At 45.7% G+C, this 17,299-nt stretch overlaps 1 protein-coding gene across 12 annotated transcripts in view; it reads left to right on the top strand.

The window, feature by feature from the left end:
• Window positions 1-8,541: 8,541 nt before the first annotated feature.
• The window catches only part of CDC25A (cell division cycle 25A), a 41,879-nt gene continuing 33,121 nt past the window's right edge, over window positions 8,542-17,299 (top strand). For 3 of the 12 annotated variants that reach the window (XR_014823106.1, XR_014823105.1, XM_021081937.2), the window contains exons 1-6: window positions 8,542-9,177; window positions 10,159-10,232; window positions 12,000-12,042; window positions 12,646-12,682; window positions 13,166-13,264; window positions 16,409-16,528. Coding sequence is in view for 4 of the 12 variants with exons in the window: in XM_021081937.2 (XP_020937596.1) it covers window positions 9,008-9,177; window positions 10,159-10,232; window positions 12,000-12,042; window positions 12,646-12,682; window positions 13,166-13,264; window positions 16,409-16,528 (543 nt within the window). In the remaining 8 variants the exon portion in view is untranslated. Of the gene's footprint in view, window positions 9,178-10,158; window positions 10,233-11,999; window positions 12,043-12,645; window positions 12,683-13,162; window positions 13,265-16,408; window positions 16,529-17,299 lie in introns of all 12 variants that reach the window. The other 9 variants (XR_014823104.1, XR_002341214.2, XM_021081936.2 and 6 more) reach the window with 3 other exon arrangements.

The following is a 17,299-nucleotide window of genomic DNA, read 5'->3' as shown; positions in this document are numbered from 1 at the left end:
CAATGAGGTTTCAGGTTCAATCCCTGGCATTGCGCAGCAGGTTAAGGATCCAGCATTGCCGGAAGCTGTGGTGTAGGTTGCAGATGTGGCTCGGATCTGGCATTGCTACAGCTGTGGCATAGGCTGTAGCTCCAATTAGACCCCCCCTAGCCGGGGAACCTCCGTCAGCTGAGAGTGCAGCCAAAAAAGAAAAAAACAAAAAACTGAGCTCATTGAATTCCTAGAACAGGGTCTCCTATTGTTGAAAAGGCTACCCCCACCCAGGTGCTTAGGTCATTACCTAGGAATCATTCTAAGACTCCTCCCTTCTCTCCTTCAACTCTGTTATCAAAACCAAGAGTTTTTCTTCACCTTCTCCCAAAGTCACTCACTCCTTTACTCCCATTGCTGAGCCCCCCCAACCCCCTTCCTTCCTGGGTTTAGGATCTCGCAATTCCTCACCGGACTATGTGGAAAGCCTCCTCCTTTCTCCTCAGGTTCCTCACTCTCCCCCACAGACGCACCCAGCAGCAATTCTGATCCACCTTCCACACCCTCCACACCCTCCACTGTCCAGAGTGGCCAATCCCTTCAGCAAGTTCTATATCCTTCAAAAATTGTTCCCTTCCTCCCACTTGGGTCCTTATTACCCTTCCCACGTGCCCCTTCTTCCAGAGCAAGCAAAGTAGTTCCCAAAAAGCGCTATTCTAATCTTCTGGCTTCTGAAGGCTCTTTCTTCTCCTTAGAAAACACCCCACATCACCTCATCTCCAATGACCCTTTTCCAACAACCTACACATCCAAGCTTCAGTGGCTTTAACCTATTTTGGGAAATCTACCCCACCTCCATACCATGCCCAAGCCACAACAGCCACAGACAGCATCATTATCATGACAATGCTTTCATCACTGCAGGGATCCCTTTCTGAGAAGGTATTAGGCCCGTGTAAGCCTCCTGAGGGTAGGGATTGGGGCATTTTACTTCTACAAGAGTTTGTCCCAATACCTACTGAATAAACATTTGTTGAGCAAATGCATCCTAGAACAGGAATGTTGAGCCACATGACAAAAAAACTACACAAGGAGTTTCCATCGTGGCTCAGAGGAAACAAATCTGACTAGCAGACATGAGGACACAGGTTCGATACCTGGCCTCACTCAGTGGGTTAAAGATCTGGTGTTCCTGTGAGCTGTGGTGTAGGTCACAAACATGGCTCGGATCCTACATTGCTGTTGCTGTATTGTAGGCAGGCAGCTGTAGTTCTGATTTGACCCCTAGCCTGGGAACCTCCATATGCAGTGGGTGGGGCCCCAAAAAGACAGAAAAAAAAAAAAGCTGCACGAAATAAAATAAGGGGAGAGGAAGAAATTTTTCAGAGATTTAAGGAAAAAAAAATTTGAAATAGTGGACTGGTCAGGGAGTGCCAGTGCTGATCCCAGTGTTGATGTCGGAGTGCCTTCAGGAGGAAAAGGCGGCATAACTTTTTTTTTCTCACAGCTTTTGCGATGAAAGGAGGCCTGACAACATCCTTAGCAGTTTACTGAACTTGCCAGCCACTGCTTTTCAAATTGTATGTCATAGGTCAGCATAACACATTACTTTTAGGGACTCACAGCTAGGATTTTAAAAATTTTTTCATAGGTAAGATTTTTTTCTTTTTGGTCTTTTTAAGGCTGCACCCACAGCATATGGAGGTTCCCAGGCTAGGGGCTGAATTGGAGCTATAGCCGCCAGCCTATGCCACAGCCACAGCAACACCAGCTCAAGGCCACACCGGATCCTTAACCCATTGAGCAAGGCCAGGGATCAAACCTGCGTCCTCATGGATGAGTCAGATTCATTTCCACTGAGGCACAATGGAAATTCCCTTATACCTAAGTGACATAAAATAGAAAAGAAAATAGCTCATTACAAGTAGTATTGAGTAAATGATATACTGAAAATTTTTTGATTTGTGTGTTCCAGGTCACAGATCCAAAATATATGGGACCCCCTGCATTAAGCAATTGGGGGTGGGGTTACAGGAAGTGCTTCAAAAAGAGGGTGAGAGGAGGAGATCAGATTTGCATTTAGAAAGCATTTAGAGGTCAAGAGATTGGGAGTCTGGCCTGATCCAGTCTGCAGTAGCGGGGTGGGGGGGCGGAAAGGACCTGCAGGCAAAGGTGTAGTTTCCTGCCAAGGGCACTAGGAGGTCCAAGAGTTCAGTTAGGAAAGAGAGGAGGTGGACTTGAGGCAATTGAGGCAAGTAGAGTTCGAGTTGCTGGACGGGCCATTCTAGGTGAATTCAGATGAGGGCCTGGAATTCAGGAAGAATACTGCTATCAGTAACAGGGATTTGAGAGTTCTCTGTGATAAGACAGGAGGCTGAAGAAGTACTGGGGGTGTGGGGGGACTGTTCAGGAAGCACCTGTGAAAGAATGGGGGTGGGGGCAGTTCTGCTAGGAAACTGTCATCCCAGAACATTTAGCCATCAGACAGGACTTAGCTTGTGCTCAGAAGACCATCTTACAGAGCTTGTTACCCAGCACAAGCCAATATAAATACAAATAATGCATTAGAATAACATGTGTGGGAATTCCCATGTGGTGCAGTGGGTTTAGGACCCGGCATTGTCACTGCAGCAGCTCAGTCCACTGCTGTGGCTTGGGTTTGATACCTGGCTGGAAATTTCCACATGCTGCAGGCAGGGCCAAAAAAAAAAAAAGAGTTCCTGTCGGGACTCAGTAGTAATGGACTCGACTCACACCCATGAGGGTGCGCCTTACTCAGTGGGTTAAGGATCCCCAGCATTGCCATGAGCTATGGTGTAGGCAGGCATCAACAGCTCTAATTCGACCCCTAGCCTGGGAACTTCCATATGTCACAGGTGTGGCCCTAAAACAACAACAACAATAATAATAATAATGTGTGTGATCTTTAAAATTCAATGACCTTCAAAATCATTCGGTTAAGTGGTTGCCAAACATGGCCGTGCTCCAGAGCACCTCTCATAGCATTTTTCAGATTCCAGGCAGGGTGCCACACTAAGCCTATGAAGTCAAAATATCCAAGGGAGACTAGAAGATCTGTATTTTCAAACAAGTTCCACAAACTGGTAATCATTAAAAAATAAATAAATAAATAAAAAATAAAGAGGTACTTTATTTGCTGATATTGAACGAACTCCAAGGTACATGAGGTGAAAAAAACTAAGATTCAGGACAGTTTTTGTTTATTTTTTTATTTTTAGGGCTGTTCCCATGGCATATGGAGATTCCCAGGCTAGGAGTCAAATCAAAGCTGCAGCTGCCAGCCGAGCTACAGTCACAGCAACCTCAGATCCTAGCCGCATCTGTGATCTATGCCATAGCTCTTGCCAACACTGGATCTTTAAATCCACTGATGGAGGCCAAGGATTGAACCCACGTTCTCATCAATACCAGTCTGGATTCTTAACCCACTGAGCAACAGTGGGAACTCCAGAACAGCGTTTGTAACATGTTATTGCTATCTGAAAAAAAAAGGTATTTGTGGGAGAATATGTACATTCACTTGTTGTCCACAGACACAGACTCTAGGAGATATAAAAAGAACTGGCCACGGTGGTGACCAACAAGGAGGAAAACAGGGTGGCTGGGGACAGGGATGGGAGCAAGATTTACTCTAGGCCTTTTTTGGTATCCTTTGAAGTTACACCATGTAAATGAATTACCAATTCAATAAATACATACATACATACATACATACATACATAAATGTCAAAGCCCTACAGATAATTATAATGTAGCACTAAGGTTTAGGGACCCTTGATCTAGTTAGGTACTCCTCACCCCCACAGCATCTGCGACACAGGTTATACAAGCCTCCTGGCCTGCTCATTCCATCTTAGAAAGCTCCGTTAGTTCTGACTTCCCTTTTTATTTTTATTTTGTTCCTTTATCTTATTTATTTATTTATTGTCTTTTGTCTTTTGTCTTTTTGTTGTTGCTATTTCTTGGGCCGCTCCTGCGGCACATGGAGGTTCCCAGGCTAGGGGTGGAATCGGAGCTGTAGCCACCCGCCTACGCCAGAGCCACAGCAACGCGGGATCCGAGCCATGTCTGCAACCTACACCACAGCTCACGGCAACGCCAGATCGTTAACCCACTGAGCAAGGGCAGGGACCGAACCCGCAACCTCATGGTTCCTGGTCGGATTCGTTAACCACTGCGCCACGACAGGAACTCCTTATTTATTTATTTATCGGTCTTTTTAGGGCCACCCCCGTGGCATATGGAAGTTCCCAGGCTAGGGGTCAAATTGGAGCTGCAGCTGCTGGCCTACACCACAGAAACATCAGATCCAAGCTACATCTGCAACCTACACCGCAGCTCACAGCAAAACCAGATCCTTAACCCACTAAGTGAGGCCAGGGATGGATCCCATGTTCTCATAGATACTAGATGGGTTTGTTACTGCTGAGCCACAACAGGAACTCTTGACTTGCCTTTTTCTTTTTTTTTTTTTTTTTTCCATCGTTTTGCCTTTTCTAGGGCCACTCGTGGCATATGGAGGTTCCCAGGCTAGAGGTCGAATCGGAGCTGTAGCCACCGGCCTACACCAGAGCCACAGCAACATGGGATCCGAGCCGGGTCTGCAACCTACACCACAGCTCACGGCAACGCCGGATCCTTAACCCACTGAGCAAGGCCAGGGACCCAACCCGCAACCTCACGGTTCCTAGTCGAATTCATTAACCACTGAGTCACGATGGGAACTCCTTGACTTCCCATTTTAAACTGAAACCTCGTCACCTTCAGGGAGGCTGATGCTGCCTCAGGTAAATCAAGCAGAATAAATCCAATCTGGCTACCAGCACAGCTGGGTGAAAAGAGAACCAGGCACAAGTAAAACATTAAATCAGCCAGGGTTATCTTTTCCAAATATAAATCTAAACCTTTCAATTATTTCCTATTGCCCTTGAGATAAAGTTGCAGAATGTGGTCTACAAGCCCCTGCAGAGTCTGGGCCCCTCCCAACCTCCCCTCCCAGGTCTTCTCTGCCACACACAGGGAGGGGACTCCTTCCAGCCTCAGAGCCTTTGCTTAGAGTCTGTCCCTCCACCCAGAACATGCTCTCTTCCACCTCCTAAAGACTTACCCTCCCCGACACTTCCTCAGGAATCCCCTAACAAGCCAGGCCACATTGATCCCTTCTTAAACACTCTCAAAACAGTCACACTTTTTCTTCGCAGCATGTATTCAATCTATGAGTACTAAGGGGTTTTCTGAATCAGGCACTGGGATGGTACTATGGCAGGGAAAAGGAAAGGTGGGGATCTCTACTTTTCTGAGTTTGTAATGATTTGGGGGATGGGATGGGGGAGATGCATCCTGATTAAATTATCACAGAAACAAATATAAACTGGTGGTGCCTGCAAGGTGGGTGGCAACAGAGGAATGCATCAGTAAGGGTATCTGAGGATAGAGCATTCCTGAAAGGGTGGGTGTTCGCCAGGTGAAGTGGGTAAAGGGGTGAGAAGGTATTCCAAGCAAATTTCCAAGGAGATATTAACCCTGTCTGTTAGAATCTAGCAAATTTCTTAGTCAAGACTGAATGAATGAGTGAACAAAAATCAACTTGTCCCAAAGCAGAGCTGGATTTGTACTCAGGACTCTCAATTGACAGGAAGGGCTCTTCCCTTCCCCCAGTGCTGCTCCAGGACTTTGGAGAGCATGGCTGAGGCAGAAAAGGTTTGGTTAAATTATTCTTTTCCTTATGCTTTCGTTTCTCAATCCATGGCCCCAAACAAAGAAAAAAAATCATCCTCAACACTTCATCAGTTTTTTGTTTGTTTTTTTGCTTTTCTAAGGCCACTCCTGCAGCATATGGAAGTTCCCAGGCTAGGAGTCCAATTGGAACTACAGCCGTCAGCCTGCACCGAAGCTCATGGCAATGCCGGATCCTTAACCCACTGAGTAAGGCTGGGGATCAACCCCCATCCTCATGGATACTAGTCAGATTCATTTCCACTGCGCCACAATGGGAATTCCGACCACCGTTTCTTTTAAGATGGTAGAATTAAGAATGATTGTTTAAATTATAACTATATTTTCTAAGGATGTAATTATTTTGCATTATTTGCATAATACAAAACTTTGAAAACAAAAGCTTTTTTTTTTTTTTTTTTGGGCAGCACTTGCAGCATATGCAGGTTCCCAGGCTAGGGATGGAATTGGAGCTACAGCCGCTGATCTACACCACAGCCACAGCAACATGGGATCGGAGCCGAATCTGTGACCTCCACCATAGCGCATGGCAACGCCAGTTCCCCAACCCACCAAGTGAGGCCTGGGATCAAACACGCATCCTCATGGATCCTAGTCAGATTTAACCCCTGAGCCATGAAGGAAAGTCCTAAAAGCAAAAGATTTTTAAAGAAACATTTAATGAATTTAATGGTAGCCTCTAAGCAGAGGTAGTGGTCCAAATCTCCACCAGACCCTTAAAATAAATATACAATCTAAATAAGCAGAGTGTTTGCTCTAAACAATCTATCTAAAGATCTCTGGGAAGTTCCCTTGTGGCTCAGCAGGTTAAGGATCTGGTGTTGCTGCAGCTGTGACGCAAGCTGCAATGGAGGTGCAGGTTCAGTCCTTAGTCCAGGAACTTCCACATGCCGCAGGCCCTGCCAAAAAAAATAATAATTAAAAAATAAAATAAGTGTTCTCATTGTGGCTCATAGTGACCATGTTGTTTAATCCCTGGCCTCACTCAGTGGTTAAGGATCCAGCATTGCCACAAGCTGTAGTGTTGTTTGCAGATGTGGCTTAGATCTGGTGTTGTTGTGGCTATGGCACAGGCCTGCAGCTGTGGCTCTGATTCGACCCCTAGCCCAGGAATTTCCATACACCATGGGTACGGCAGTAAAAAGACAAAAGGAAAAAAAGAAAGTAAGAATTAAAAAATAAAATAAAGGTGTTCCCGTCATGGCGCAGTGGTTAACGAACCCAACTAAGAACCACGAGGTTGTGGGTTCGATCCCTGGCCTTGCTCAGTGGGTTAAGGATCCGGCATTGCCATGAGCTGTGGTGTAGGTTGCAGAGGAGGCTCAGATCCTGCATGACCCCTAGCCTGGGAACCTCCAATACGCCGCGGATGCAGCCCTAGAAAAGACAAAAATGAACAAATAAATAAGTAAATAAATAAGACAAGACCTCTTTTTTTTTTTTTTTTTTGTCTTTTTCTAGGACCGAACTCTCGGCATATGGAGGTTCCCAGGTTAGGGGTCTAATTGAAGCTGTAGCTGCAGGCCTATGCTAGAGCCACAGCAATGCTGGATCCAAGCTGCGTCTGTGACTTATAACACAGATAATGGCAAGGCCAGATCCTTAACCCACTGAGCAAGGCCAGGGATCCAACCCGCAAACTCGTGGTTCCTAGTCGGATTCGTGAACCACTGAGTCATGACGAGAACTCTTTTTTTCTAATTTTATTTATTTATTTATTTATTTTTTGGACAAGACCTCTTAAGGACTTATTGCTGTACCTCTGCCTCTCTCATAAAATCATTCATTCTTGGAGTTGCCACTGGTGCAGGGGATATAGCAACAAATATGGTCATCTATGGAGTTTCTGTAGTGGCACAGTGGAAACGAATCCGACTAGGAACCATGAGATTGTGGGTTCCATCCCTGGCCTTGCTCAGTGGATTTAAGGATCTGGCCTTGTGGTGAGCTGCCGTGTAGGTCATAGACATGGCTCCGATCTGGCATTGCTGTGGCTGTGGTGCAGCTGTAGCTCTGATTAGACCCCTAGCCTGGGAACCTCCATATGCCGCGGGTGTGGCTCAAGAAAAGGCAAAAAGACAAAAAACAAAAAAAGCATTAGCTATTATTATATTTATGGTATTGTTATCTAGGAGCTCCTAAAGAAGTAAGAAAGGGTGGGAGAGAAGGAAATGATCCTAACAAAATATTTAAGAGCTAAAATGAAAGTGAGCAAAGAACACCAAGGCCCACAGCCGAAGCAGTCGGGTTAAATCTTGTGGTCAGTGGCTCATGGCCAAGACAGCCAGCTATACCATAGTCTTAGGCTCTGGAATTGGGCCCTGGTTTTCAGGAGGCAGAGCCCAGGCCTTGGATCATTCAGTTCCCTCTTTTCTTATAAAATTTGGGCCTGGCGGCCCGGGGCCGAAAAGAGGCCCGGAAGTCCTTCTCCACTCTCCACCGAGAGCCGATACAGCTTTCGCCTAACGGGTTAAGAGATGACTGGAGGCAGCGCTCCGGGAACTACGCTTCCCAGCATGCAACGGGCCAATAGAGGCCTTCCGGTCTCGTCTGGCCTCCTCGCAGGTTTCGCTGGGAGTTTGTATTGACCTCTACACCCCTCTCATTCGAAGGGGCTCTTGTCCCCTGTAGGCCCCTCCCCTTTCTGAGGAAGGGGGGGGTGACCTCGCAGAGTCCCGCGAGCTGTTCCCTTCTTCCCTTCTCATTGGCTCAGCCTGGCTGCCATTCCTAAGCGAGGAAGAGAAGTTGATTACTGATTGGCGGATTCCGTTTGGCGCCAACTTGGACAGGGGGGCGGGGCGGCAGCAGGCCCCTGTGAGCAGCTATTACCGCGAAAAGCCACCTCGGCAGCGACAGCTTGGGAGATAGGTGAAAGCCAGCTTGGTTCTCTGCGTCCTCGGACTGGGCAAGAGAGTGAGAAAAAAGCGAAGAGCTTGTGAGCCCGGGCCGTTGCCTCGCAGCTCTGGCCGCTCTCCCTCCCCGACCCCCCACCCCGTTCGTTTGGATTTAATCTTCAGGTTGCCGGCGCCCGCCCGCCCTCCCGCCGGCCTCGCGGAGTGAGGGGAAACACCCGTGCCAGAAGCTGGCGCCTGCAGAGTCCGAACACCCGCCCGTCCGCGCAGCTTGCCCGAGACAGTCGCGTCCCTGAAACTCGGGGTCGTGTTTGTGTTTGACCCGCGGGCGCTGACGGCGAGGCGCGCGGCCGAGGCCAGTGCCGGCGGGGCGGGGAGGGCGCGGCGGAGGAAGAGGGAGCGGGATCCCTGGGAGGCCGGGCGCCGCCATGGAACTGGGCCCCGAGCCCCCGCACCGCCGCCGCCTGCTCTTTGCCTGCAGCCCCCCTCCCGTGCCGCAACCTGTCGTGAAGGCGCTGTTCGGTACGCCAGCCGCCGGGGGCCTGTCGCCTGTCACCAACCTGACGGTCACCATGGATCAGCTGCAGGGACTGGGCAGGTGAGAAGGGACCGGCGAGCGGTGCCGCAGGCCGCTGGCCTCCCAGATGGCTCTCGGGAGAACGGACCCGGAGAAGAGCGAGACTTGGTCCCTTAGGGGGCGGCCCCGCCGGCGGGGCCCGCCATGTGCACCCTCCCCCCAGCCCCCAGACCGAATGTTGAGCGGGAGAGTCTGTTCGGACCTCTCCAGGGCCGCCCTCAGCCCCGAGCCAGGCCCGGTAGCGGGTGGGGACTGCTATGGTTTCCCACCTTCGCCATCCCTTTCATTTTCCCTGTCCCCTTCTTCTGTTCCTATCCCAGGAACTTTTTTGAAATCTACCTCCACGGAGGGAAAGCAAGTCCTCCTCACTTCCACCCTATGCTGAACCATCTCTCAGGACCTTAGTTGCCTGTGAGCTTTGTTTCCTTCTCAACAAAGCGACATTTGCTGAGAAGGAAACGTCTCTTTGCCCCGGTTTCTTTCCTGGTGTTTGCAAAATTATCTCAGTCCCTCGCCCCATGCTCATTTCCTATGTGCATCCTATGTTTTCCTACGGCCAGATCTTTTTACTCGATTTTCCACACTCAGAAGCTCCCTGAATTTTCTTAATTGCAAAAAATGCATCGCATCGTTTTTCTGGTGAAGCTGCTTTCTCTTCAATCTTAGATATCCCATTTTCTAAATAAGCACGTCTTCCATCCTCTGAAAAGCAGGAACTTGTCCTACTCATTCCTGCTTCTAGCTGGGTACCTAGAACACATGCTCTCCTTCCGGGAAGTACTCCAGTAATTGATCATAGTCATCCTGTGCCAGGCCATGCCAACCCACTTATTTCTCATTTCCTTTTATGCTTAAGTCCTGAGTGGCCAAGTGTTCTGTGATGTGGCCTAGAAGTAATGATGGTTGGTGGCAGCATGGCTACTTGCTAACCTCATGGCCTTCCTCCTGTTTTAACCTTAATTATGTCCTAGAGCTATAGACAGTTATTTCTCTTGTTTTCAGTGAGTATGAACAAACACTGGAGGTGAGGAACAGCAGTCTGCAGAGAATGGGCTCCTCCGAATCAACTGATTCAGGTATTGGTTTAAGACATTTGTCATGTGTCTGCTGGGTGCGGAGCAATACCTAGAATTTGCTGAAATGTGCTTTCACCTAGAAACTTAGTTTGGTGAGTAGTTGAGATAGTAAACAGAAGCATGACTTTGAGTGACAGATACCCTTAAGATACAAAGGAGGCCCTGTGGTACTTTATGTCAAGTGGTCCCAAGGAAGTGTGTGCTTGGTCTTTTTTTTTTTTTTTTTTGTCTTTTTGCCTTTTCTAGGGCCACTCCTGCGGCATATGGAGGTTCCCAGGCTAGGGGTCTAATCGGAGCTGTAGCTGCAGGCCTATGCCATGGCCACAGCAACTCAGGATCTGAGCTGTGTCTGCGACCTACACCACAGTTCACAGCCACGCCAATTCTTAACCCACTGAGCAAGGCCAGGAATCAAACCCACAACCTCATGGTTCCTAGTCGGGTTCGTTAACCACTGTGCCACAACGTGAACTCGTGTGCTTGGTCCTGAGGGTGAGTAGTAGAGTAAAATTTAAACCACTATGAGTGGCATTCAGAAATTTTACTGGTTAAATGCTGGGTCAAATTATTGGCAGTATAATGAAATTATTTCAGTGACCCTGGAGAAAATGTGCCAGAGCATTTTATTCTAACCCATAAGTTCATGCTTTATTTATTTGCATAGATGCTTTAGGTTAGGGAACTACAAGTGAAAAGTCTTAAGATGTAGGCTCCTTAAGAACCACAGATAACGATTCTTATTTATGTCATTGTGGCAAGGGAGAATGTCAGTCAGGAGTAGCAACAAGTTACTTACTGTGTGGGTATCTAGGCATCATGGAGGAAAGGTTGTGGGCTAGGCAACCTTAAGGAGTCTGGACCATGCTGAGCAATGTTTCCTATTGTGCTACCTTGCACTTGACTTGACTTGGTGTTATTCTGTTGAAGGCAATACTTGCCTTGCTTGTCGGATGACAACTGTATTTCCCAAACCCCTGATAAGATACTTGAAATCAAAACTATTCAGAAAATGGGTACTTAATTCTTTCCATGGTTGGAACTCACAGAAAGTTAGCTTGGGTCATCCCTATCTGAATAACCAAGCAGTCGTGAAGTTTGGCCTAAGAAGTTTTAAATTTTTTTGCCCATGCTTGCAGCATGTGGAAGTTCCCAGGCCACTGTCTGGTGTACAGCAGAGTGATTCAGTTATATGCATATATATTCTTTTTCATATTCTCTTCCCTTATAAGTTATTACAAGATATTGAATATAGCTTCCCATGCTATATAGTAGGACCTTGTTAATATCTATTGTATATGTGTAGTGTGTATATGCTAATCCCAACCTCCTAATTTATGCCTTTCTCCTCCCCCTTTCCCCTTTGGTAACCGTAAATTTGTTCCCTTTTTTTTTTTTTTTTTTTTTTTTTGGTCTTTTTGCCTTTTCTAGGGCCACACCTGCAGCATATGGAGGTTCCCAGGCTAGGGGTCTAATTGGAGCTGTAGCTGCTGGCCTAAACCACAGCCTTAGCAACTCAAGATCTGAGCCTCATCTGCTTGTAAATAAGTCATGGGGTTTGGTTTAATTCACTCTCCTCGAATCCTATTTTCTGTGATAATATTTGCAAGTAGGAAAGGATGAATTGATGTGCAAATTGGGGATTTAATACCCCTATGAATTGGGGATCCTAGAGCCTCAACGTCAATTCTGCCGAAAATCTAAGCCATGAGTCTTTATTGACTGCCTTAAAGAAACAGTACTAGTACTATTATTTTTAACTTCCCACAGGCTTCTGTCTGGATTCTCCTGGGCCCTTGGACAGTAAAGAAAAGTATGTATTCACTGCTTTTAAATGTCTGTGCTTAGAAGAAACCTAATTTTTTTTTTCCTGTCTGCTACATGCAGTGACTTGATGTGGGATTCAGTTCCCAGACCAGGGATAGAACCCAGGCTGCAGTGGTGAAAGTCCTAACCTAGGCCACTAGGAACTTCCAAAACTGAATATTTTTTAATGAAATTCCTCATGCTCTGGACTGGAGCTCTGGATTTAGCTACCCCTAGTAAGATTCCTGTATCCTATAAATAGTCTTGTTATCTTTTGAAAATGAGTAGTTTGTATCAGCAGTTTTCAGAACTTTCCTTCCTTTATTTTGGCTGTAATTTTGGTGTTCTGATCCAGTCTCACCCTAACCTTTGTTCTGCCTTCTGATATCATAGTCTTAAGCATGTGTATTTTTTTTTAAGAAAAGTCCAGTGGTAGGGATGCTTGTGAGAGCAGGACAGCTTCAGAAATCTGTTCTTCCATCTTGCCTAAAATGGGAATATGTTTGACTCTTCCCCTACCCCACCAAACTGTAGGTTAGACACTGTGCATCTGCTAATGTGAATATTTCTTTACTTTATTCTCATTATTTACTTTTTGAACTCATTGCAGCCGTGAAAATCCCATGAGGAGAATAAATTCCCTACCTGTAAGTTCTCTTGTTTATTTTGAGCTGATACTTATTCTCTGCCCCTTAGCTACCAGTGTGACCTTGAAAGCAGACCTTAATTTAGACCCAAAGCCTGCTTTTCCTTACTTAGTCTCACTAGCATTCAAAACACTACCTAAAGCCACTTCAGTATTGGCTACTTCTTGGGCTTTTTCCTCCATTTCTAACTATTCAGCTTTATCAAGCCAAGAAGGCTTATTTTTATGCAAATGGTGTTTGATACCTGAGTCCCTCCTAAAAGGGCTGTAGACCTTGTGAAGTTGGTGTAAAGCCATGTTAGTGAGACCCTCTATCCTGTGTTCTCACAAGGTGGAGCCCTAGCCGCATTTACTGGTTACTTAGTACAGTGTGTGAGGAGCTAAGCCTCCCTATCCCACCACTAGCATTTTTTTTCTTTTAGAATTGAATTTCCATTGAGTTTTCATTTATGTACCCTAATTCCTTTTTCCACTTTGATAGCAGAAGCTCTTGGGGTGTAGTCCAGCTCTGAAGAGGAGCCATTCTGATTCTCTTGACCATGATGTCTTTCAGCTGATTGACCAGGACGAAAACAAGGAAAACGTGAGTGTGGCATTAACGTACTAACCTAGGGCAGAGGTCAAACCCACTTGTGTCCAGTTATGGAGAAGTAGCTGGGCTGCTTCCTGGGAGACGAAACCATCACCGAAGTCATGATAGTCTTTGGAGTCCGAGAAACCGGATTGGAATCCTACTGATTGCTATCTGTGATCTTGACTATTTTTAGGCTTTATTTCTTTGTGAAATAGGAGTAGCAGTTAGTCCCTTGTAGTGCTGTTGTGGGAATTACTAAGATAATGCCGATAAAGCATCTCAAATGGTTCCTGGCAGGTAAGAGTTGAACACTTTGTCTGGAAGGGTCTGGCCAGGTCTTTTTTGTGCTGACCCTAGGATGAGTTGGAAGTTTAGGAAAAGGCCTTTTTTTAAATTTTATGATAAGTTTTTTAAAAATAAATAAAATAAAATTTTATGGCTGCACAATGGATTATGGAAGTTCCTGAGCCATAGCTATAGCCTATGCCACAGCTGTGGCAATGGCAGATCTTTTAACCTGCCAGGTCAGGGATTGAACCCACACCTCCACAGTGACCCAAGTCACTGCAGTCAGATTCTTACCCACTGCACCATAGCAGGAACTCCAGGAAAAGGCTTCTTGAAAGAACAGAACCAATAAGTCCCAGGGAATCTCAGAGTAACTGAAATGGCAGCTTAGAGGGTGCATCCAAAAGTCCAAAAACAATGGAGTTCCCGTCGTGGCACAGTGGTTAACAAATCTGACTAGGAACGATGAGGTTACGGGTTTGATCCCTGGCCTCGTTCATTGGGTTAAGGATCCGGCTTTGCCGTGAGCTGTGGTGTAGGTTGCAGACAAGGCTCAGATCCCGAGTTGCTGTGGCTCTGGCATAGGCCTGTGACTACAGCTCCAATTAGACCCCCAGCCTGGGAACTTCCATATGCCGTGGGTGCAGCCCTAGAAAAGACCAAAAAAAAAAAAAAAAAAAAAAGTCCAAAAACAAGACAAAGACAAATATCATATGATATCACATATATGTGGAATCTAATAAAAATGATACAGAATAACTTATAAAACAAACTCAGATTTCAAAATCAAACTTATGGTAACCATAGAAGAAACTACTGGGAGGGAATATATTAGGAGGATGGGAATAACATATACATACTACTGCATATGAAATAGGTAATTAACAAGGACCTACTGTATAGCATGGGAAGATCTACTCAATAATCTGTTATAACCTATATGGGAAAAAAGAAAGGATGTATATATGTATAACTTACTCATTTTTTGCTATACCCCTGAGGCTAATACCACATTGTAAGTCAACTATATATACTCCAATAAAACAAAATTTTTTAAAAAGTCCAGGAACACCCTGGTGGGGTGCCTTACATAGGGTAGACACCAAGACTTCAGTGAATCAGCTGTTTCCAGTCTTCTTTCTCACTGTATTTCTGTATCTGTTTTCTCTCCTTCCTCATCTGCTGCTAAAATGCCACATTTTATACTCCTTATAAACATCTGAACTTACTACTTCTGGAACCTACGGCCTCCATGAACTCTCCTAATGATTTCTTTAGCAATTTGTAAGATGTCTTGAGAGAGAATACAGAAATGAGTTTGTTCTGCCTTGAATGCTGGGAACACTGTCAGCCTCCTTGTAGGGCTTTTTATGGAACAGGTCAAAGCTATTGTACTGATGTCTGGTTCTCCCTGCAAGCTTGGCTTCTGGACTTGCCTGATTGGAGCTTCATTCATTCTAGAGGGGAAACAGCGTAAGTTAGAGAGCTCTTGCTCTGGAGTTGTCCAGTCTGGCTATGAAGCCAAATCTTTGACACATCACTTAATCTGTAAGGCCTAGTTTTCTCATCTGTAAAATGAAAATAATTGGGTTGTGGTTGATAGGTAAATGAGCTAATGCACGAAAGTACTTAGCACTCTGTTGACATGTAAATACTCTGTGATATTAGCTATGCTTAGCAACAAGTTCTTTTCTTGGTCTTTTTGTCACTTTAGGGCTAGCACCAGTGGCATATGGAGGTTCCCAGGCTAGGGGAATTGGAGCTCAAGCTGCCAGTCTACACCAGAGCCACAGCAATGCGGGATCCTAGCCGTGTCTGTGACCTATACCACAGTTCATGTCAGTGCTGCATCCTTAATCCACTGAACAAGGCCAAGAATCGAACATGCATCCTCATGGATGCTAGTTGGGTTTGCTAACCACTGAGCCTCAGCGGGAACTCCCTAATTTATTTTTAATTGAAATACAGTTGTTGCTTTAGTTTTTGTTTTGTTCTTGTTTTTAATTTTGATTTAGGTGATTTGTTTAGTTTTGTCTTTTGGGGCTGCACCTGTGACATACGGAGGTTCCCAGGCTAGGGGTCTAATTGGAGCTGTTGCTGCTTGCCTACGCCAGAGCCATGGCAACGCCAGATCCTTAACCCACTAAGTGAAGCCAGGGATCAAACCTGGTACCTTATGGTTCCTAGTCAGATTCATTTCCACTGCGCCACAACAAGAATTCCAATTTTGATTTAGTTTTTGACTACTGGTAATTTGTGTACCTAGCAAGATGTCTTGAGGAAGAATACAGAAATGAGTTTCTCCTGCCTTGAGTTCTGAGAACACTGTCAGCCTCCATGTAGGGGCTGACTACAAATATTCATGTGTTTTTAGGAAGTAAAGCGTAAGAGAGAAAAAGTATTGTATTACAAGTTAGCTTTTGAAGTTCCCCTGTGGTGCAGCAGGTTAAGGATCCAGCATTTGTCACTGCAGTGGTTTGGGTGGCTGCTATGGTGTAGGTTTAATCCTGGGTCCAGGAATTTCCACATGCTGCAGGCATGGCACCTCCCAAAATTTGTATTTTTAAATAAATAAATTAGGAGGGCAGAGCTTCCTTGCCTGCCTGCTTGCATCTCTCACAAGTGTCCTATGTTAATAAATCTATTTCTTGCCTATCAAAATAAATAAATAAATTAGAAATTAGCTTTTGATCATCCTTGAAATTCTTAGTTACACAGATCCAGCATTAGAATTAGGTCAGAAGAGGCAGTTATGAAGGTGATTGGTACCCACTCCCTTGTCTGTCTCCCCCTCAAGCTATAGCTGAGATCCCAGAGTTGGTTTTCATAGACAGTGGATGAAGTCTCGACTCTGCTGTCTTGCAGGAAGCTTTTGAGTTTAAGAAGCCAATAAGACCTGCATCTCGTGGCTGCCTGCACACTCATGGACTGGAAGAGGGTAAAGATCTCTTCACACAGAGGCAGAACTCTGCCCCAGCTCGGATGGTATGTGCCATGGCTTTCTTAGGGAGAGGATTAAAGCACTCTCTGGAGTTAAATCTGGAGTTGAGGACACTGTGGCAGCTCTTGCTGTCTTTACCTTGACTTTGTTTTTTGAAATTCGATTCATATTTTTAGTCAAGAGCAGATGGACAAAAGCAGAGTGAGAGGTGGTATGTTTGAAATATTGGACTTGAGCAGGGAATATTTGACCTTGTCAATTTTGGAAAAATAATCTGCATGTCATGACATGCAATGTCATGTATGGTGGCATTTTGTATGTCTTTTACAGTGTATCCTGAGTGCTGAGAAGTACTTCCCAGAGTGATTTTGTTTGGAGTGAGCATGAGTTCTTCCCAAACTTGGTTTATTAAGAAGTATTGGAGTTCCCATTGTGACTCAGAGGTTAATGAATCCAACTAGGAACCATGAGGTTGTGGCTTTGATCCCTGACCTTGCTCAGTGGGTTAAGGATCTGTCCTTGCTGTGAGCTGTGGTGTAGGTTGCAGACACAGCTTGGATCTCGTGTGGCTGTGGCCCTGGTGTAGGCTGGTGGCTACAGCTCCGATTAGACCCCTAGCCTGGAAACCTCCATATGCCGTGGTAGCAGCCCTAGAAATGGCAAAAAGATTAAAAAAAAGAACTATTACAGAATACAATAAACCCATTGCCTATAAGGCTACTTGAAAGTATGTGGAGCCACATGCCCCAGGGTAATTTCTTTGCCAGAGAACGTCACTACCTCCAGAGTTTCCTCCTGGTCATCTGGTAGATAGT

The sequence above is a fragment of the Sus scrofa genome, chromosome 13 (assembly GCF_054392235.1).
Source record: "Sus scrofa isolate SSC_HxYL_T2T_F1_AM1 chromosome 13, Sscrofa_HxYL_maternal_Yorkshire_Landrace_v2.0, whole genome shotgun sequence".
In the NCBI taxonomy this organism is placed as follows: Eukaryota; Metazoa; Chordata; class Mammalia; order Artiodactyla; family Suidae; genus Sus; species Sus scrofa.
The sequence above is the reverse complement of the archived record's forward strand: the minus strand, read 5'-3'. Positions and strand labels throughout refer to the sequence as shown.